The sequence below is a fragment of the Tachypleus tridentatus genome, chromosome 13, assembly GCF_004210375.1.
Source record: "Tachypleus tridentatus isolate NWPU-2018 chromosome 13, ASM421037v1, whole genome shotgun sequence".
Lineage (NCBI taxonomy): Eukaryota > Metazoa > Arthropoda > Merostomata > Xiphosura > Limulidae > Tachypleus > Tachypleus tridentatus.
The window spans coordinates 127,092,175-127,114,909 of record NC_134837.1 but is presented as its reverse complement, the minus strand read 5'-3'; the positions used below and the strand labels follow the sequence as shown (position 1 = coordinate 127,114,909).

Genomic DNA, 22,735 nt, shown 5'->3' with positions numbered 1-22,735 from the left:
CATGTTTAGTTTAACGTAGATTCCAGCCCGTGACTCTCAGAATACGAGTCGAATGCCCTAACCACCTGGCCATGCCGGGACACGTAACGTAGGATAAGTTATACATGTATATAATTACATAACGGCCCGGCATGGCCAAGCGTATTAAGGCGTGCGACTCGTAATATGAGGGTCGCGGGTTCGCATTCCCATCGCGGTAAACATGCTCGCCCTTTCAGCCGTGGGGGCGTTATAATGTTGCGGCCAATCCCACATTTCGTTGGTAAAAGAGTAGCCCAAGAGTTGGCGGTGGGTGGTGATGACTAGCTGCCTTCCCTCTTGTCTTACACTACTTATTAGGGACGGCTAGCACAGTAGCCTCGAGTAGCTTTGTGCGAAATTCAAAAACAAACAAACAATATAATTACATACGTTTATATATTTATCAAGTAAATTATATAAAAGGCCGTTAAGTGTGGCTGTTGTTAATTTCTTCGTAACATGAAAGTCACAATCAATTAATTTAAAGTAAACATTATGACAAGTTTAAAAACGAAACTTTCTAAGAGACGTATATGTTGTTTGTAACTCATTGATGTCGAGAATTTAGAATCGCGGGAAATTTATTGATGTGTAGAACACAGAAAACAGACGATTAGGAAATACAGATGAATAGTTTGGTTTAGTGTTTTATGACGCAAAGCAACAAGGCTATCTGCGCTAAAGATAAATAAATAGTGTTAAATGAAAAGTAAAAGTAGAGAGACAAACAAAAATTAGCAGATGAAATGTTACGAAACGGAATTAGGTCAAAGAAAAGAACAAAGGGAAGTTAATCTTCGTGGAAGGCCTTACAATTAATATAGGCCTATCGATTGATGTATTACTGTGAGTATTAAACAAAATAATGAAAATAATTTATTTCGCGAAAGAGAGCACTGACCATATATTTATATATTTAATATTTTAAACTAAAAGTTACAGCTTAACTACGGTTTGACATATTTTAAAAAGAAGCCAGCTAATCCTAAAGTTACCACTAACCAATGTTAGCCTTATCGAAAGAATCTGATTCTGTTATGGCGAAATAGGAAAGATGAAATTCAAAAATTGTTGTGAGTTAGTGATATTCTTGGCTGTAATTCCAGAAATATCTCATGATAATAATTAGCTTAAGTGATTTATGATGGACTTAATTCCATGTAATAAGCTAGCAATATAAATTAATCTTTATAATTAAAATGTAATGACAAAGCTCGTACTAATGAAAATAGATTTATAAAACAAACTAATTAGGTAAGACTGGTACCACAAAAATCCATAAAACAATTTTCCACTTTCTACATTCAAGATTCAATAAATTAGAAAAATAACAAGCTTATGCAACAACTATTTCTTTATTGCAGAACATAGTTTCAAATAAAAATGCTCTGATAACAAGAACATGACTTCACTGTGGCTGTACATGTGTGTTTGATTATATCTTTGTTGATATAATGTGTAAGTACAGAAAGTAATGAATAAAGCCAAACTGTAAGAAGTAGCTGGAAAACTAATGTCATTATTATTATAATGATTAAGAACAAGATGTAGTACTAATGGTAAATACATTTACTGTAACAAAATTACTGTTAATACTCTAATAATGCACCATGCAAAGAACATGCTCTAATTATATATAGTAAGATATTAAAGAGAAGTAAAACTAATCATGGCTGCAATATGACACTGATTCATTATTACCTTAAAATTAATTTTAGAGGAATTGTTGATTGTGATGTATTATAATTTATCTCAGATCAGTCTCCAATTTATTATGTTACGTACATTATGTATTACAATTTTAAACAGCTGGAAATTTTAATTTAGATGTTAATTAAATGTTGATATGTATTAAACGTGTTTGAACTTTATTTCTTATAAGTTATAAAAATTCATAACTTAGTTTTTTACTGATGTGTTTTTCTAAATGCTTCTGTAATGTACACTGTAACAGGTAAACAAACCATGTGTTTCCTTTTGGAAGAGACGAGTACCGTACACCATATTTTCCTGGTCTATGGTGTTACGACTTGTGAGTATTTATTTATGAATTAATTTGAAGTATATAGGTGTGTACACTAAAGTTATGTGAATATTTAAGATTTCATATTTAGAGAAGAACCAATTTTGAGACCAATGAAGTTTAGAAACAGGTTCAATAGGTAATGAAGACTTCATTTAACACAGCAACAGTGTGTGGTCTTCAGTGGGAATGAGAAATTTATCTATATACAGTAATATGTGTGTGTGTACATTTTTATTAAAAATTATTAATTTGGGAAGGAGTGTGGGGATCGTCAGAAAAGTTGAATCAAAATATAAAAATTGTATTTTCAAGCTGACAACTCGGGACTCTTAAAAAGTAAACAAACTATTTTGATAAGTACTGTAGGCATGGAGTTAAAAGAGAGGCTTATAGCTTAAGAAAATAATACAGACATAACTTCCAGCTGTATTTATTTACTTTTTTAGAGTCTTGACAATACAGACTCTGTATTTTGATTCATGTTGTTTGTTTATTTTTCTGACAGTCTAGAATGAGTTTTAATTATATTGTTCCTTAAGTTGTTTTTTATATTCATTTATAGAGAATACATTCTAAACTTGACAAGTGCATGTGAATTTATTTGAATGTTACATATTTTGTAACAGTTTACTGTTGCTTATGCTTTATGTTCCACTCATTTACCACATATTAAAAATAAATAACAAATGTTCAAGAGAAAATAAACGTATTTACTGTAACATACAAACTGTAAAATTGTTCTCAAAGGACCATTGTGAAGGCAAAGATTGTATGATCACAAATATAATGACTAGCTTCCATCAGCTTGTACTATTATGTAACAAAAGATGAACAGCAACGAAGGAATCTCATCAGAATGGAATAATGTTTCTTTAAATATAATACAACAAAGGTTAGTGCAACATAGACAGTCACATGCTTACTTTGATAGGCTTACATAACAATATGTTTGTTCTTCAACAGCCTGCTGTGTACAAGTGTTTGTTAGAATAAGGCAACACAAATAATTCATTCAGTGGCACACTTTGCTAAATTGTCAATTATCAATAACATTTACAACCACTACCTATTTAAAACTGCAAAAGCTATATGAAAGAGTGATATATGCAGTGGTAATAAATACTGAATATGTACTTGTGACGACTTCTAAGAATAAAAAAACAGTAGAAAGAATTACCAATGTGATATTGAATAGTGACATCTGTTATTGGTAATCATCCAGTGTCAAACACCTGTTGAAATATTGCCAGGGAAATGAACTTGAGTAATGATGAACAACAGTGGCTTGAATAACAATATCCATCATCAGAATCCCCTAATTTTGTTGTATCTGTTTCCAATAAAAACACTAGAAACTGCACAAGCTGTAGTTTCCAACTAATGCACATACTGGATTTTTTGATGGCTAAAAATGAAGGACTTGGAAAATATCACAGCATGACATAATTAAGGATGGGGAAGTAAGTTTAAAAGTACTGTCAGTTTCTTGCAGAAATCTCAGTGGAGTCCTGTAACACAATAAATATCATTTGGAACAATTTTATAGTGTAATCAAAATGGTTATTTGTTGCTTGAGTAAGCTGTCAGCAATAGATCTACAGTTTTGTTTGCTTACATTTTTTTGTGAACCCTATTTGTGGATTTTAAATACCTAGTTTTTAATTATCTGCTAAGTTAACTTTTTTAATGCACAGCAATGAGAAAATATGTGTTTAGAGTGAGACACGACCCCCACTAGACACGTATAAAATTATTCCAGTAGAAAAACAGCCCTTTCAAATAAAACAAGTGTGTTTAAAATATCTCTTTAAATAAAGATTTGTGTCTTTTGAAGTAATTATTTATCAAGGTTTTGTGACTTGTTTAACATGAGTCCAGTATAAAAGCAGCCACTCAGAGCAACGTTGCATCTGTTATGTACTTATAACCACATAAAGCATCTTTCACTGAAAAATAATTAATTTTTAAGTAAGTCATGGATATTCACAGTATTCCATATAGCATATCTATGTTGTGGTTGAAAATGCTCAGTCGATTTTGCTGTAGTTGTGTGCAACAATAACATGAATAAAAATAATATGATTAAGTAAGCAAATTTTAATTTTGTCTCAACAATCATAAAATCATGTATTTTGCTTATTATCAATCTTTTGGTGGTCCAATCTATTTACAAGAAAGGTTTTCAGTGGTGTTTCAAGAATGAGTCTACTTTTAAAGGTTTTTTTTCCCAAATGATTAGAGATCACTCAAAGGCTTAATAGAGATATCCTAGTACCACAGGTGGTACTGTTTTAGAGTAAGGCTGCATTCTTAAATTAAGATGACTTTTATAATTTCATGGTCATTGATTTTTGGTTCTATGTTTAAAGTAAAATTGTTTTTAAAAGATGTACTTTGTAAACTTGGGAGGATTTCTTATTATTTTCAGTGAATCCAGTTTTCAATTTTCTGCAGTATAGCATTCGAGACAAATATTTCTCATAATTATGTCTCCACAGAGAGGTGTACTGTATTTCAAGATGCCTGGTATGGGTATTAAAACTTTTATTAAAATAAATTAGAGAACAATGTTTTAACCTTCTTAGGTCTTCAGGTTAACAAAGAGTTTTAATACTCATATCAGCCATCTTGAGATACATTTTTACTTCACGTGGACTCATCATCATCATGAGAGAGATATAGTTTTTCTGTTGTTTCATCTTCTTCCAAACCCTTTTCAGTTGACTGCTATACCTACATATCTTGGCAGATTATCTTGAAACTTGGTAGGGTCATACTTTGGTCCAATATGTCCAGTCAGTATTTTCATTTTTTTTATTTAGGCATTTTTAAGGGGTCAGATTCAAACAACCCAAAAATATATATTTTGGGCTCTTGTGTGGTAAAATTTACAGCAGTCTAGAAGACAACTGGCACAAATGTAAATATTCATGAGCTCAATACAATTACAAACAAAAATAGCTAAATTTGCCCATTTCGAATCCTTTTTTATTCTTTTTGGGTGGTAAGAGATCCGAAAAAAGCATAATTTAGAGATATTTGTTGATCATTTACTCAGCCATATTTTGACCAATTTACATGGTATCTGGTAGAAAGATATTTTTGTACAGGTCTCAAACATTGACAAACAAAAAATTGTGAAATTGTCCATTTTTAGTAATTATAAAATGGGTTAAGATGCCACAAAAAAGCATAACTTTAGAGTTGTTTGATCAGTTGCAGATTTCATGATTTTTGTTTTATCATATCTCACAAAACAATTTGCTGCCTAGAAAATCTAGGTGAAGACTTAGTGAACCACTCCGTAAAAGAACAAACAACCTCCAACTGTATGAAGAAATCTGGACTTTAACTGCCAGACTCCAGTTGTAGTTTGCTACAGCAAAGTGTGTTTTCTTAAGTCCCCTAAAACTATTTTAAATTTATTTAAAAATTGTCTAACAAGACTATTACTTAACTAAAATTGTAAATTGAAACATAACTTCTCAAACAGTGGAATAAAGTGAATGTATAATCTGAAGAAAGATACAAACATTAAAATTCTGAAAGCTGATAAAGGCAACATTAGTGTAATTATGAACAACAGAGAATACATTGACTTGTTTCCCAGTTTTTGTTTATTACATATATATTCTCTATCACAGTAACTCTTGATGCAGTGATTCTTTATGGACTTAAGAGATTATGATTTTTATTCTTCATGTTACAGTAGCTCTTTCTTTACAGGCTTAATAAATTATGTTTTGTTCTTTAGGTTACAGTAGCTCTTGTTGCTGCACTGTTGAACCTTGTGTGCATAATGACTTTTAACCTGGTAGGTCACTTGAACAAGAAAAGTAAGGGATGTGAAATTCACCAATTTTTGGTTGTGTAAAATGTACTTTTTATGGTTTTATTCAAGATGATATGGATCAAATACCTGCTTATAGTGATATGTGTATATAAGTGTGTGTACATATATATCAAATACCTGTTTATAGTAGTATATGTATACAAGTGTGTGTATGTGTATGTATATATCAAATACCTGTTTATAGTGTATATAAGTGTATGTGTGTGTGTGTGTGTGTATAGTGGTATGTAAGCATATTAGTTTTGTTTATTTTTTACTTTGATTTCTTAATGACTAAAAGGAAATGTTACATGTAATTACTTGTAATTTTTTAAGGTTGTTTCTTGTTTTCTGTTCAGCTGTAAATAATGTAAGGGTTCTTTTATGTTTGTATTTTCAAGAATGAAATTAATATAACTTGGAATGTTTTCATGAATCCACCAAAATAATCATAAGAAAATTTTTATGCTTTGCGTGCCAGAGAAATTATTAAAATAATGACAAAACCTCAGTATTTATGTTTAGATGCAAGTAACACTACTGTATATTTGTTTTGTAAGATCTTCAGTAGTACTTTTCAGTTTTGGCCCTTTCAGCCATGGGGGCATTATAATGTTAGTCAATCCCACAATTCATTGGTAAAAGAGTAGTCTGAGGTGTGGAATGGGTGGGGATGACTAACTGCCTTCCCTCTAGTCTTGTACTGCTAAATTAGGGATGGCTAGCACAGATAGCCCTCGAGTAGCTTTGTGCGAAATTCAAAAATAAACAAACAATACAAACAAATCCTCACTTGTAGGTTCTGACACCAGCTGGTATATAAAAGTATTTATAAGTTTTCAAAAACCTATCCCCTTCATTGTCAAATTCAAAATTCTCCAATCAATACTCTTAAAATTAAAGTCTCTCACAATAACATCTTTTTCAGCTACCATTCTGATCTCATTGTACAGTTTCTGATTAACTTCCACATTATGATCTTCTGGTCTATAACAAATCTCAATTTCAAGACTTTTCTATCTATATCTACTAACAATCACCCAAACTGACTCGAAACTTGTTGCTGTTTTCTTTAATATGCAGTAACTCAACGTGATGCAATTCCATCCTCATATATAAAGCTATTCCTTGCTTTTCATACTCTATCTCTAGTAACTAATCTGTAGCCTGGTATTTTGGAAAAATCTTATCATTCAAAGCTGTTTATATTGAACCACATTTTAGTGATACCCATAACATCAAAATCCTCAGTTTCCACAACTGCTTTATTTCTAATATTCCTAGCATTGCAATAGAAACAATTAGTTAAATAACTTTTTCCTATCAATTATGTTTCTAGTTTTACTAATATCATAGCCCTCACCTCTGTCTAGCCCTAGTTTAAATTTACCACCACAGCTGAGTTAAGAGCCTTTGCTAACATGCTAGCTCCTGCTTTTTTACGTGTAAGCCTACGCTTCAGAAACATTAACCTTTCCATTAAAATTATTTTACAAATCTAGCCAACCTATTTGTTCATCCCTACATACTGATCAAAGCCCAGCATTCAACCATAGTGACTAACTTAATATCTTATTCCCAGACGTTCTTTTTGACAATATCCCTGACAAAATCAAACTAACACCTAAATTATACCCATCAATAAGCTCCTTAGATCCATCTTTCCTTGCATCACTGTCCTCAACATTAGCACCAAAACTGTGCTGCTACTAGAATCCTTAACTATCTCTCTGGTTCTTTTAGCTGTATCCTGTACCTCCTGCTCCTGGATAGCATAAGTGTATTTTTGTTGCTCCTATATACTCCACACACTACTTTTTATAACTGGAGAGTCATCTACAACTATAACTTTCCTCTCCTTGATAAAAGCATACCTTATGATCCCATCTGTTTCTCCTAGTACATGTAAATCTATAAAATCTCCCAGTTATGTAAAAGATACAGATAAAGATCTACCCTAAAACTGATTAAAAGTATTAATTCAGTTTTGAAGTTTTTCTCACGGTAAATCTATAGAGGAGTGTTATAAAAATTATTAATGTTAAAAAATTGTATGTTGCTTGATTAGTTTCTTACATTTTAGCTTTTACAGAATAACAGTGTATGTCTGTTTTGTGTTTAACCAACTGTAAAACATTATTTATTGAAATTTCAAGAAAGTTTCCATCTCCTTATTTAATGAACATTAAATTGTGTAATAGTTAAAAATTAATAGCATTTCATCATAAAGACAAAAATTAGCTACATAAGAAACTAATCAAGTTATTTATTGACTCGCAACATGACAACAATGTTTCTAAATACCAGCAGGGTTTTCTGTAGTGAAATGTTACTAATAGTGTACTTCATCAGCCTTCTTTCTCTTCAGACCTTCTAAATTCATTCCCACCTCTTGTAGTTGACCTTCAAACTGTTTCTTTTTACATTCAGTTTCTTGTTGAGTTTCTCTGATGGTTTAAAGTTCAGCAGCTAAGTCATTATTATAACATGAGGTGGTAACCATTTTATATAATAAAGACATTGCCTGTAAAATACAACAGGGGCTTCATTACAATAATGTTATTAACATTTATAAATACAAATTATTGTACATGAGTTTACTTATTCACTTTCACAAAAATACTTAAAACTTCTCAATAAACAACCATCAGACTAGAATATTAAATCTTAGTACTATAGTTAAAAAAACTATACAATTAGTTCATTTAAATGTTCCAATATCCTTAAAATAAAAATTGAAATAAATGAATAAATATAACAATTAAAATAATTTATGTGAAAAACTCAATAAACAGACAAAATATTTATTTACAAATTGCAAAAACAACGTTTCAAATTTCACTTATGTTAAAAAGAAACAAGGTACTATTTCTCATATTAAATCAAAATGATCCTTACTGATACTTCCAACTGGTCATTAAGTTCTCTGTGGCATGACTGTGCTTCTTTCAAATATCGCTTAGCCTGATTTCATGAGAATATTTATCCTCAAACTTTTCAACATATCCAACTCTTGTTCACATTTTAAGTTCTTGCTGAGTAACATCTGTGTTCAGTAATGCTAGCAATTCATTCTTAAAAACTTCTTAATGAAACATGTCTGTAAGAAAAATCTTTATTTAAACTTGTATTAATAAGTGTAATTCTTTGTTTATTCTGTCATTGGTATGAAACTGGTGGTTACAATAACAATCAATTTCATTTTCATAAGATTAATGACAATGATAAAACTAACAACTAATCTTGTTGAAAATATGTAAAATCAAGTAGTGCTTGTATCTGTGAGTTGATAACTTAGAGAGAGCTTCAGGAATTTTTAAGTGAATATAACTATCATATGTAAATATTTTTAAGTACTTATACTTGGTCTGGTAATACTGAAGCCATTTACAAAGTACTTTTAAAATTATCTCTTGCAGCAGCACAAAACACTAATTGTTTTAATGGTTTAAAATGATTTTAAAACCAGCCTGCATGGTAATGACATTCATAGAAGTTGTCCATTGCTTCATTTTATGTTGGATTATGATCTAAGATATAGCAAAGTAGAAATTAAAAAAGTAGGACCCTGCATTTTGAATTAGGACTTTATAGAATTATGAACTAAAGTAATACGGAATATAAAGTTTAATAAAGAATTGTCACTAAATAAGTTTGCCTACATCGTAAAAGAAGTCATGTCTCCTAATTTTACATGTACTGTGAAAACTGTACCAAATAATAACAATATTATGTTTTAATCATATCAGTAAACACACTAGAATCCCTCGCCTTATTTACATTGTAACACCTAAACACTTGCTAGTAAAGTCTTGAATCACTGTGATGTTGATTTCATTTAATACTAACAAAATGATTATCCATTACTTTTTAGATCTCTCTACATCAATTAGTTATGTCCTAAATATAAAACATTAAATGTCAAGATCCATTATGGTGAAGGTAATTAGGAAATTGGGTTCAGTTAACAGGATGAAACATGAAATGTTGAGAACTATTGTAGTGAAGGTAAGAATTAACAAGGATTCAGTTACTTGGGATCCATTACGGTGAACTTGAATTCAAATACTCATAATGATTACACATCTTTCTTTATTTTCAAGCAGTAATACAAGTAATTGGCAATTTAAATATCTTCAGTGATTTTGAATCATTGAAGCCATGAGAACTAAATAAATTTTGAAAAAGGAACGAAAACAAGTCTTAAGATGTGTGGACGAACATACTGTGGAATATCTAAAATTTGTGTTGTGGAAAACAAATTACCAAAATGTTATTGTTCTGAGGAGGGGGGGAGTTTCATTTTTAAGCCTAAGTCACATTTGTTAACTGCTACTAAACTTTTCATGATAAAGCTTTAACAGCTTTTACTTTTTGGAAGGAAAGATATTCACTGAACTTTATAAGTAAAATTTAGACAAGCATAATCATAGTGGTATGATTACAGCAATACTAAGAAAATGTTTAATACATACAGAATTACAGCAAAATATTGGCTCAATATATTGTTTTAGAGCAAAGCCTTCTGCTGTGTCTAATGCAGTGAACTAAACAACAGAGTTTGAACTTTAAGTCTGTAAATGAACACTACCTCATTGGGCAATACAAGTACAATAGAGACTAACATGTTGTTACTGGTATGATCATAGTTATGATAATGAAATCTTTAACAGATATAATCACAGCAAAATATTGGCACAAAATTAACAATCATCCAAAAATTATTAAACACTAGCTAAACAGGAGAGCGTAATCTTGAAGATATCACTACTGTGAACTTAGATTTTACTCTGAGCTTCATAATCTTTGTTGTTTTATGTAATACTAAATATACAGGGTGTTTGGAAAGTCACTGTGCACTTGTATATTTATTAACAGACATGTTTCAATATAGAATACAGGAGGTAAATATGAATGACAATTATAAACAATGTTGAAAGTGACCCCCGTTGACATCAGTACAGGCCTGGATCCTTCTTATTTTGTTTCTAAACACTGCTATCAGTTGCAGGCTTGAAATAGACTGAATAAAATGTCATTACAAAACTGCACAGTGACTTTCTGAACACCCTGTAGATTCATCTTGCAATTAGCTTTGCTCTTTCTTTTACCAGAGGAAAATAATTAAACTGAGATACCTCATTACAAAAGTAAATAAAGCATACCAAAATATAAATTTGATAACAAAACAAAAAGTATTTTCCAGAGAATAGTCGTTTCTTGAAAAACAACTTTTACAGCATTTAGTGTATGTTCAACTCATGTAGGAAGAAAGATGTCAGAATGGAAGTTCTCGAACTAAACATTATTATAAGATCTTCAAACAAGATAAAAACGTTTTCCATAATTTATTTTAAAATCAGATTTAAAACTATACATTCTATTCTAGCAATGATTACTTACTCCCAGATGTTCTAAAATTTCAACTTGATCATTTCTATATTTAAGGGTAACAATACATCCAACAACAGCAGTGTTTAGTAGGTTCCTTGACTAGATGGTAAAGAAAGCCTTCTGGAGTTCTTTCCAAAGTGTTATCTTTCTTACACAGTTTTACTCTAGCATTTCCCAATCTACATGTCTGAAATTAAAATCAACCATAATTACAACCCTTTTTTTTTATTAACAGCCAAAATCCTCATTGTAAAGTTTCTTATTAATTTCATCATTAAAATCATCTATATTTAAACATATTTCAGTTATTCCCTTTATATCAAAATCTTATGTTCCTAACAGCACTATATAAAGCTATCAATTTTATTTCTTATACTTCTAGCATTACAATACTACAATTAAGCCTATCCTTGTAAATTTCATACCCATTTCTTCTGCTACGTTTTCTCAGCCTCTTATTTTTTTTTCATTTAGTTTATCATGACTCTCGTCATCGTCTAGTTTTCCCTTACATCTCAAAAATATTACTAATAGTCTCAGCAGACAAGCCAACCCACATCCTATTTAAATGTAAACCATCCATTCCAAAGAGCTCACATGTTGCACTCAGTTGATCATTCAAGTCCAGCCAGTCAATCTGTTCATTTTTACATACCAGTATAAGCCCGTCAATGAGCTCTAGTGAATTTCATACCCACAGTTAATTTTGGGTAATATTCCTGACAAAAAAAGTTTTGGATTCCTTTAAATACTTTTCACCCCCTCGTATGTATTAATGACCTTCTCTTTCCAACCTTTGCCTACGTATTTAGCCCCTACATGTAGCAAAAAAACTGCATCTTTGCTTTCCCCTTTAATCTCCGTTCGTCAGTTGTATCTTGCATCAATGTCTTAAGGTTACATAATTTCATTCTTTTATTCCTAGATTCACAAACTACCCCATACACATGCCGAAATCTGTTGCTAAACACTTTGCAGTAAAATAGGTTCATTATAATTAAATTCGCTATTTTTTATCTCTAATACTGTTTTATTTTTTTACGTTCTGAAAGCCACTGTTCAGGTAGGATAGCATTCAACAAGGACATTTGTAAAATTTACAGTATACTGACACGTAATATAATTATGAAGACAACTAAATAATCAGCTGTTTATGATACTACGATGAGAACTCGTTCTTGATTGTTGCTCTATCTAGTGGTGAATATATAAATAAACTTTAATTGTAGCAGTTTAAGCATTCAGTTATAATTTATAACTAGATTTATATTATTAAATTCTTTAACGTTTAAACCCGTATCTTTTATATACAAGTTATTTACCGGATTAAAGGTAACTTTTCTTCTACTTTTATGTGTAAAACAAAAAATGAAAAATCAAGTCGCAGATCTCTCATTTTCCAATATTTCATCGCACTAATAGTTAATACATGTATAAGGCGTACTATTTCTGTAAGCTTTCGTATAAGATTGAGCAACAATCACGTTATATGATGTATTAATCTACTAAGTCGTCACTAACTTAAAATACGTAATATAGTATTATGCATAGGATTTTTGTATGTTAATTAGGATGAGTATCGCGATATTATGTGTATTGATAAATATGTAAGTCTTCGTGAGTTTAGGCTACGTATCGCATTATTATATGTATTTTTTATAAATATTCATGAATTTAATGTGAGTGTCGTAGTACTACGTAAATCATTTTGTAACTTTTTGAGCATTTAAATTAAGTATTGCGATATTTGATAGCTTCTTTCGTGTGTAAATCTTTACGTATTACAGGTGAATAACGCGATATTAAGTGTAAGAGTTCTGTATTTCTACTGTATATCATGTCATATACTACTGTCCCCTGCTAGTACAACGGTATGTCAACGAATTTAGAACGCTAAAATCAGTGGATTGATTCCCTTCGGTGGACTCAGCTGATAGCCTTATGTGGCTTTGTTGTAAGAAAACAGACAACTAAACTTAAAAAAAATATTTATTAGAAAAAATAAATAAAATGTAAATATAATTGGTAATCATTATAGAACTATAATTGGTCTCTTCTCCTGTTTTTAGGGTACTTTCCCAAGCTGCGCTGTTCACCCGTGAATTCGACGAAACTACTGTAATTTAGAGGAAATTGTGAAATAAAGAATATATCATGTATGGCACCACATTTTAATTCTTGGCGCAAGGTGAAGGATATAAATAGCTGTTTTCCCTATTAATGTTTTTGTTTTTCATTCTACGTTCTAGTAATAGTCGATTATATTTGTGCAAATAAATACAGGGAATATCATATTTCTCCGTAATAACAAGAAAAAACCTACCTGTAGAGAAAATTATACATTTAAAAACAGCAGTTTTTAAATTCATAAATATCCTATTACTGTGAAATTTATTTTTGCGCTGACTCCCATACCTTTATGTGAATTAGATTTATTTCTCTCTGGACATGTCAAAACATATATATATATATATATATATAAATTTGTATGTGGCGTGTTGACGACTACAATAGGTACTATTTAAATATTTGTTCTCCGTAAAGATTGCATAATAATTATTCATCATCGTTTATACCACGTTGAAAGCGCTGCCCTCGTCGTTTACTGAGGACGTGTTTCGTGTGAGCTCCGTATTTACATTTCTGAAGTTTTTCGAAGTTAGTTTTCTTTCCGTTGAGGTTCTTTTTTTAAATTCTGTTCTGTTATTAATTACTTTGAGTTAGATAAGCTACATTAATTGCTGTTAGATTTAATATTACGATTTGTTTATTGTGCGGACCATTATGCCTTCCTCTAAAGGGGTAGAAGGTGAAATAATGAGGGGTGATGATTTGTGATATGAAATCGTGTATGAAGCGTTCTGTTGTTTGTTTTTTGTTTTGTTTTTGTGTGTGTGTCTTGATAATATTGACTATGGGGATGTATATCGGCAAATATGTGCAGAATATAGTGATGCATCAATCGTTCCAGTACCGGGAGGATTAAAAGTTACCTTTGTTTTGCAGAATAATGCTGGTCCAACTATGGATGATGATGATGTTATCAACGGTCAGGTTTGTGATGTACTTGGTGTCGCTAACAAAGTTGTAACTGTTTCATTTTTTCAGGTACAAGAATACATAACGGACAATCAAATTGTGGAAACGTATTAATGGTAGCTATACAGGAATTAGGCATGTACGCGTTCAGTTACCAACATGTGTATCTTTACCGTATGCTATATGCCTTATAGATCCAGTTGGAAAGGCTGCATTATATCACATGAAACACAATGATCGGGTAATGTATGGTTGATGATCATTTGTACAGCAGCTGACCTGAACGTAAATAGAAATGTGGAGGGATCGGAAATATTGCGCGAGATTGGATTTATGCTAATAATCAACTTACTGATGTCGAAAAAGGAACGCCTCCTGACTTCACTTACACCCACATCGCGTCTCAAACAGAAGTGGAATCGCCTGTTTTAATTACTGAAGTTCCGGACGTACAATCGTTTGTTGAGAACACGAGACAAGAAGAATCGTTGGAGATTACGTCCGACATTGTTACAGAATCAGAAGTAGTAATTTCTTCCGAAAATGGAAAATAAGATAATGTTTTGAACTGCACGAACAGAACAAGAAAAAGGATATCGATTGATAAAAATAAACCATAAGGAAATACAAAAGTAAAACAGGTTCGTCTCAAGATGAATAGCAGGAAACACTTAAGAAAGATATTATTAACAGAACATAGTTTTCCAGTTAAAATTATGTACTGTTAATGTTAACGGGTTATCTGATGTATTTAAGCTAGAAAAAGTTTTAACTTTCCTTAAAACAGAAAATACGACATTTATGTTAAAACTGCTCGTTTGGGTTGAGAATTTTTTTTTTTTTTTAGAGGAACGAACAACGTTTCAACCTTTTTCGATCATCCGTGTTCGCTCCTCTATATTAAAAATAATAATAAAATCCTAAACCCAAACAAGCCGTTTTTACACACATATTTTTCTCTACAAGTGGGTTTTCTTGTCATCACTGAAAATATGATATTATTTGCTTCCAGGAAACATTTGGTATGATGCTTTTGTTGATCATGTTAAGTTACAGTGTGGAGGGAAATGTTAACTGACCATACTGAATTACATAGAAAAGGTGTTGCGATTTTTATTCGCAGGGGTTTAGATATTAATTATCATATTAGTGGAGTAGGTCGTAAGATAAGTTTGTCATTTACTTGTAGTGCTAAACATTTTACAGTTAATAATTACGCACCAAATTCTTCTGCAGAACGCTGTTCATTTTTCAATAACTTAAAATTTGATGTACTTTCTGATTTTTTCATTATAATGGGCGATTTCAATTGTGTTTTAAACGAAAGGTTAGATAAAAACCCATTTCATCACATTAATGACCAGGGGCGTAGATCCTGGGGGGATGAAGGGTATACATCCCCTTTCATTTTATGTGGGGGGTATGGTCCATACAATCATCCTCTCCCCCTACAGTTTGGTCTGTTGAACTGTTTTATTACATCACAGGCCTACAAATTGTGTTTGTTCTTGTGATTCTCGTGTTCTTACCAATTTAATTAGATAATTAGGCCTAGATGTAGGCTTTTTTAGTAGCTCAAACGTACATATAATATAGGCGTGCTTCTAAGCTTTTCGATCTAAGTGATAGTTCGTAAGTATCAGTCAGTAGGCCTAAGTATACATACAAGTATCGTGGCAACAAGATTACTTTGTGACTGCATGTTTATAGCTCTCAGGTTCACGTAATCAGATATTACAAATTTGCAAATTGAATAGTCCACATAAGTGGTTGCTAAAACTATATACCCCCCATCGTGTGTAAAAAAAATCTACGCCCCTGTTAATGACAGATCCCGAACAGTATTACATGAAGTTTTAAATTCATTTGATATAGTTTATCTTTTCCGTTATAGTTTTCCAACTAACTTCAAATTCACTTGGTCTAGAATAATCTGTGGTAATTTGTGTCAATCTCGTATAGATAAAATACTGGTGTCTCAACAAAGCCTATCCCGTTTTACGAAAATTGGCCAAGTTTCATTTCTTAACAGTGATCATAATATAGTTGAATGTACAATTAGTTTTTCTGGTTGTTTAATAATAAATTACCAGAGAATGTGAACTATACTAGAAATATTGAATTACTGATTGAAAAAAGTAAATGCAGAAAAACTTATAAAAATGACGTAACTGCTTGTTACGATTAATTACGTAGTGATATTTATCTTGTTACCTGTAAATATAAGCTTGCAAGACTAAGTCAAAATTACGTAGGGAGAACAATTACTTGTCAAAAGACGCTCAGCGTGATCCTAAGTGCGCCTATTACTTTGAAGAACAAATAAACGATCCACAGCTAGCCAGTATAGAAGGAGCCCTAGTTCGGGCACGTGTTAAATGGTTTGCAGAGGGAGAAAGGAGTACACGGTACTTTCTTCTTACAGAAAATAATAGACAGAGTAAAAAATATATCCGGAAATTGTATTATGAAAATAATGTGCCTTGTACAACTATAACAGATATTTTAAACTGTGTATATTCTTATTACCGGAACTTCTATAAATGCAGCGATATTGACAGAGACTTGGTTTACATTCGTGTCTAAATTAACTAAAAAGTTGTCTTCCGTCGATCGAGAACTTTGCAAAGCTCCCATTTCATCGGAGGAAGTGTTAAATGCATTGAAAAGAATGAAGAGTGGTAAATCTCCAGTCTCGATGGCTTCACTACAGAATTTTTCCAGATTTTTATTCCTCTAATTGTGGACAATTATGTTAAGTTGTTAAATCAGATGCACTCGCAAAACCAGCTATTACTAGTTATGAGAAAAGGGTTAATAGTTTTGCTCCCTAAGGGAGGCAACAATACCAGATTACAAAACTGGATACCCACAACTTTGCTGTCTCTGTCGTACAAAATAATCCCGTGTTCTGGCCTTGCGTTTGTCACGTGTTATTACTAGTGTCGTTTCTATAGGTCAGACATGTTGTGTTTCTAGTTGGGATATCATTACCACTCCACTGACGTTACGTTCTGCAATGGAATATTTGGATTTAGAGTGTGAGGGTGGGATTCTAATCTATGTTGATCAAATGCAAGCATTTGATAGAGTTGACCATTCATACATGTTTGCAGTTCTTTCTCAAATGGGCTTCAGTGTCAACTATTGCAGTTGGATAAGATTATGTTATACCAACATCACTGGTCTCGTTAAATGTAATGGATATCTGACAAAGGAATTTATTGTTTCTAGAGGGATAAGACAGAGATGCCCTTTATCTGCATTACTGTATGTTCTCTGTGTGGAACCTTTCAGAGAAGCTTTGGTACATAACCCACAAATTCGAGGTATTTCTCTCAAATACAATAATATCTGTTCTACTTCACTGGTGTATTTGCATGCTGATGATACTCAGATGACTGTCTGACGTTGACTCTCTTATTGCCATACAGGAAACGTGTAACTATTATGAATGGGCATCTGGTAGCAAAGTAAACTGGGATAAAAGTAAAGATATGTGGTTGGGCTCATTAGCTGATAACCAGGAATTAAAAATGGGTAAATTGACTATTGGAAATGGCCCTTTAAAAATTTTGGGTATTCAGTTCCATACAAATGTTGCAGAAATGCATGATCTGAACTGGGAAGTATTGTCAGACAATAACACTCTTATTGGTTGCTTGGAGAACCGGAGTCTGTCATTGAAAGGAAAAGTTATGTTTGTGAACTCGTTAGCTTCCAGTACTGTTTGGTATTGTCTGATGGTCTTGCCGATGGGGAAAATAGGACTTATCTGACAATTAAACAAGATATTTTACGGTTTATATGGGATGGTGGAGAACATAAAGTGCATTAAGAAATTTTGAAAGACAAAGGTGGTTTCAATTTAAGAAACAAAGATGAAAAAGGAGGCTTTTAGGTTAAAATGGTTCTTCAGATCAGCAGATTATAACATTTACATCTCTGTTTATCCTCTTTGCCCATCTTTTTGGCAAGTATGGTGATTTAAATCTCGGCACTATGTGTTGTATTGTGACATTCTCCCACGACACATGATGAATGTTCCTACATTTTATTGTGAAGTATCAGAGTAATGTAAAATGCTTGTTAAGTGTTGTAGAATCTTAACAAATAACACAGAAATTGTTCTCTGGCAACCACTGTTTCTCAGTGTTTTTGTTCCCACTATGGGATTAAGCATGTTCTTTTATAAAAATTTTATTAGTTGGGACTAATTTGCTTGAGGGACTTCACTTACGAATTTGTCCCTCGTTGGCTTCCCTTGAAAACTATTATTGAGTTATGTCAGGATGTATCAGAAAGTCAGACAGTATTACAAAAAGTTATATGATGCTATTCCAGAAGAATGGAAAGACTTGGTTGAAAGAGAGATTCCCACAATTACAGGTACAACAAAATTTATTTTTGAGATGTGTGATTCAGATGGTGAAAATGTTATCCACTTAAATGATCATCCTGTTAGAAAACTGATTAAGTTAATATACCAGAACTCCATCCATGCTACTGAAGAAATTACTGCATGGAAAGATATTTTAAGAGATACTAACTGGAAAAAAACACATAAATATACTTATCACCCATTTAAAGGTTTTGTGTTTGCTGATGTGGATTATTTATTTTATCACAATGTTTCAGTGACGAACAATAAACTTGTTCATATGCAAAAACATGATACTGGCTTATGTACACTTTGTTGTAAAGAAACTGAAACAGTGAGACATTTATATTTTCTGTGTCCAGTGGTTCAACCATTATGGACATTAGGTTTTGACACTATTTTCTTTATCACTTAAAAACCTGTACCAATGAATCAGAAACTGTAAATTCTTGTACAGGGTTTCTTAAAAGGATTAAGGAAAGATGACAGCTTGCAGTGTATGTTTTTGATTACATTAGCTAAATACTGAATTATGACTGTTAGGAAAATTTGTTTAGCCAAAAATATCCATTTAAATCTGTTGTCATTTTATAAGGGTGAGTTGAGAAAGAAAAGTTTTGATTGTTCCAAGTATGTTATTCATAATGATGTCAATTCAATTTTATACTAAACTTGCTCATCCTTGTTCACAATGTTATGTTATTGTGTGTCCTTTGATATGAGCAATTACAGGTAGTACAAGCAATTACAGGTGCATTGAATTGTATATAACTGTGTATTTGTTTTGTATGTAATAATAATATATGTGATTATGAGGTTTGTAAAAAAACAACACACACAACATAGTAACTCGGCCAATTAGATGCTACTAATGTGATAACAAAATACATCAGCAAGCAAAGTGCAATGGTGAATAGCCACAGTCAGTGATCTGTTTTCCACACTTTGTAACAGTCCACTGTTTTAAACTTTGTTTTTGGTATACTATTGGAATTACATTTTTATGAAAACATTAAGTATCAACTTAGTCTTTGATTTTTAACATCTCATATTATAACGTATTATTTGTTACCTCTTGATAACTTTTGCTTGATAACAGAAATAGTAAATGCTTTTTTTTAATTCATTGCAGTTAGAGCATAAATTTGCAATAATCATAACATTTAAAGGTTTAAAGTAGACCAGTAATCATTGCACTTGTTAATTTAAGAAGCTGAATAAACGTAGAAAAACTTTGTGAGTAAAAAAATCTAAAAAATATGCTTTGAGTTGAGTAAAACTCATTCATACACTCTAAAAATAAAAACAAATACAACATTGGTGATTGAGATTAAGGAATAAATAATTGTTTATTTACAAAATGTTATATTTAGAATGATGGGAAACTTGTAACTGTACATGTACTTCAGATGCTATAAATTAAAAAAAACTTCTACATGTTATTGCTGTGTGCAATTTGTATAGTGTTCACATACTAGTGGTTGCGTAACTTTTAAAAATACTGTAGACTTGTAAAGAAGTGCCTATTATTAGGTAACTGATTTGTAAACCTCTACTGCAGTAGATAGAAACAAATATAAACTTGTGTGAATATGTATCAGTCTCAACAGATTTTTGAACACTGCAAGTGAAATAACCAAAACATACCCTCTTGTATTTCTCTCTCTCTTTTATTTTTTTACAAAATTTACAATGTATTATAAGTTACCAGCTTGGCAACAAACAAAAGTCAATAAATGTCACAAAAATTTCAGCATTTTATTTTCACAATAATTATAACAATAATAATAATATTTTACAACTTACAAGATTGTTACATGCTTAGTAACAAATACAAAACAAATCAAATTTCAACATTTTCTTTTTACAATAATTATAATAATAATACTATTTTTTTACACCTTACAAGATTGTTACATACTTAGTAACAAATGCAAAACAAATCAAATTTCAACATTTTCTTTTTACAATAATTATAACAATAATAATAATACTAATTTTTTACAACTTACAAGATTGTTACATACTTAGTAACAAATACAAAACGAATAAATCAAATTTCAACATTTTCCTTTTACGATAATTATAACAATAATAATAGTAAATTTATTTTACAACTTACAAAATTGTTACATACTTGGTAACAAATACAAAACGAATAAATCACAGAAATTTCAACATTTTCCTTTTACAATAATTATAACAATAATAATACTAATTTTTTTCTACAACTCACAAGATTGTTACATACTTAATAACAAACACAAAATAAATAAATCAAACTAATTACAACATAATTTTTCCAATATATTAGTAATAATACATTTAATACCATTTACTGCTCCCACATTTAATAATAAATTCTTAAATTCCTAATTTAAATAATTTTTAGGAAAATATTTCTTATATATTCATAATTTTTACAATATAAAATTATGTGATCTTGCATTCCTATGTTTCCACAGGGACATAAATTAGATTTTTCCATAAATTCTTGATTGATATTCTGGAAAACCCCCATGATTTGTTAAAATTTGATTTATATAAAGATCTCCTTTACATCTATTAAAAATTTACTGTATTAAAATACTTATCGGTGAATCTACCAACAGAAGCATCTCTGTTGCCAGTTACTTACTAATTCTTTATTTAATTTTGTTTTAATTTGTTTTACTATATCCAAATTTAGCATAAATTTCCATTCTCTGTGTGGCTTCCTTAGCTTTAAGATCTACAATTTCATTATAATTGATCCCACTGTGGGCTTTGACCCAAATAAAGGTAATACTAAGTTTGTTATAAATAATGTGTTCTTTAATTCTATTAACTAAATAATTATTATTTTTACTTTATTTAAGTGCCATTAATGATGACCTTGAATCAGAATATATCGCTGCTTGATAAATGTTATCATTAACCATGAAATCAATAGTCTTAAATATTGCAAACAATTCAACCATAAATACTGTTGTATTATCATTTAATCTAAACAGACTTTCCTTTTTAATTTCATCATCATAAACATATATATAAGCACATCAAACTTTATTATTAATTTTTGAACCGTCTGTATAAAATTTATTACTAAATTGTTTTAAATCTTCATCATAATAACAGTTAAAACTGCGGTTGATCCAAGGAGTGAAATTTAGCTCCGTCAGAACTTCAGTATTTTCTACTTCAATTACTTCTTCTTCTATTCTAATATTTTGATTAAGAAAAAACAATTTATATAGTATAACACCAACTTCTAGTTTTATATCTAATGGGGGAATACCCGTTAATGTATTGAGTGTTAAACTAGCTACAGTTTTACAAGTTTTTGCGATGGGTAATATTGCTATTCTTTGAATTTGTAAGATTTTACTTTTAATTCTTTCTGTATTTTCAAACCAAATTTCATATCCATATGTTATCTTTTTCTCGATACTTAATATGTAAATATCTTTCATTACTTTTGGTTTCAAACCCCAAGTGGCTCTTGAAATCTTCTTTAATTTTTGAATGACATTAACTATTTTACTTTTAACAAAATTTAGATGCAATAAGCAGTTTAATTTCATGCCAATTATAATACCTAGGTATTTCAACTGTTTAGTAAATTTAATTCTTTTATTACTAATAGTAATTGTAGGTATATGAGTGATATTTTTACCTTTATAAATTAAAATAAAATTTGATTTATCTATATTAAGTTGTAATTTATTTTCTAAAATTCAGTTTTTAACCTTATTTAGTATATCTTCAGGCAAAGATGTAAATTAGTATCAAGCTTTTGCTATCATTAATATAATGGTGTTATCAGCAAATGCTTGTATATTTGCATTATTTGTACTCTTTAATTTTAACATCCCATCAATATATAGATTCCACAGTATAGGATCCAAACTAGATCCTTGTGGAATCATTTTATTATATTTCTTAGTTATACTTTCTATAAAAATTTCTCTATTTTGAATGAAATCAATAATCACTTTTTTCAACTTCAAGGATATTTTTAGAATATTCAAATGTTTTATTAAAATCATGTTATCCACTGAGT

The 22,735-nt window shown here is 30.8% G+C and overlaps 1 protein-coding gene and 2 long non-coding RNA genes across 8 annotated transcripts; 1 reads left to right on the top strand and 2 right to left on the bottom strand.

Moving 5' to 3' along the window:
• The first annotated feature begins 560 nt into the window (after window positions 1-560).
• On the top strand, window positions 561-20,141 carry LOC143240909 (uncharacterized). 4 transcript variants are annotated; one of them, XR_013022023.1, is made up of 4 exons: window positions 561-867; window positions 1,976-2,053; window positions 5,809-5,861; window positions 14,382-20,141. It is a non-coding gene; the product is annotated as an uncharacterized LOC143240909 (long non-coding RNA). The 4 variants fall into 4 exon arrangements; XR_013022024.1 differs by lacking the exon at window positions 14,382-20,141 and adding an exon at window positions 13,343-13,437; XR_013022022.1 differs by lacking the exon at window positions 14,382-20,141 and adding an exon at window positions 13,343-13,437 and having other exon boundaries at window positions 5,809-5,883.
• LOC143240910 (uncharacterized) lies at window positions 8,357-13,152 on the bottom strand. 3 transcript variants are annotated; one of them, XR_013022027.1, is made up of 4 exons: window positions 12,316-13,152; window positions 11,283-11,460; window positions 8,778-8,979; window positions 8,357-8,403 (listed from the first exon to the last, which is right to left on the bottom strand). It is a non-coding gene; the product is annotated as an uncharacterized LOC143240910 (long non-coding RNA). The 3 variants fall into 3 exon arrangements; XR_013022026.1 differs by lacking the exon at window positions 12,316-13,152 and adding an exon at window positions 11,699-12,291; XR_013022028.1 differs by lacking the exon at window positions 12,316-13,152 and adding an exon at window positions 11,871-12,291.
• On the bottom strand, window positions 14,716-22,735 carry LOC143236285 (uncharacterized). Its single transcript, XM_076474557.1, has 4 exons — window positions 22,506-22,735; window positions 21,942-22,283; window positions 16,842-17,048; window positions 14,716-14,880 (listed from the first exon to the last, which is right to left on the bottom strand). Exons 1-4 carry the CDS (start codon window positions 22,719-22,721, stop codon window positions 14,716-14,718), a joined length of 930 nt encoding a protein of 309 aa, XP_076330672.1. The 5' UTR covers window positions 22,722-22,735.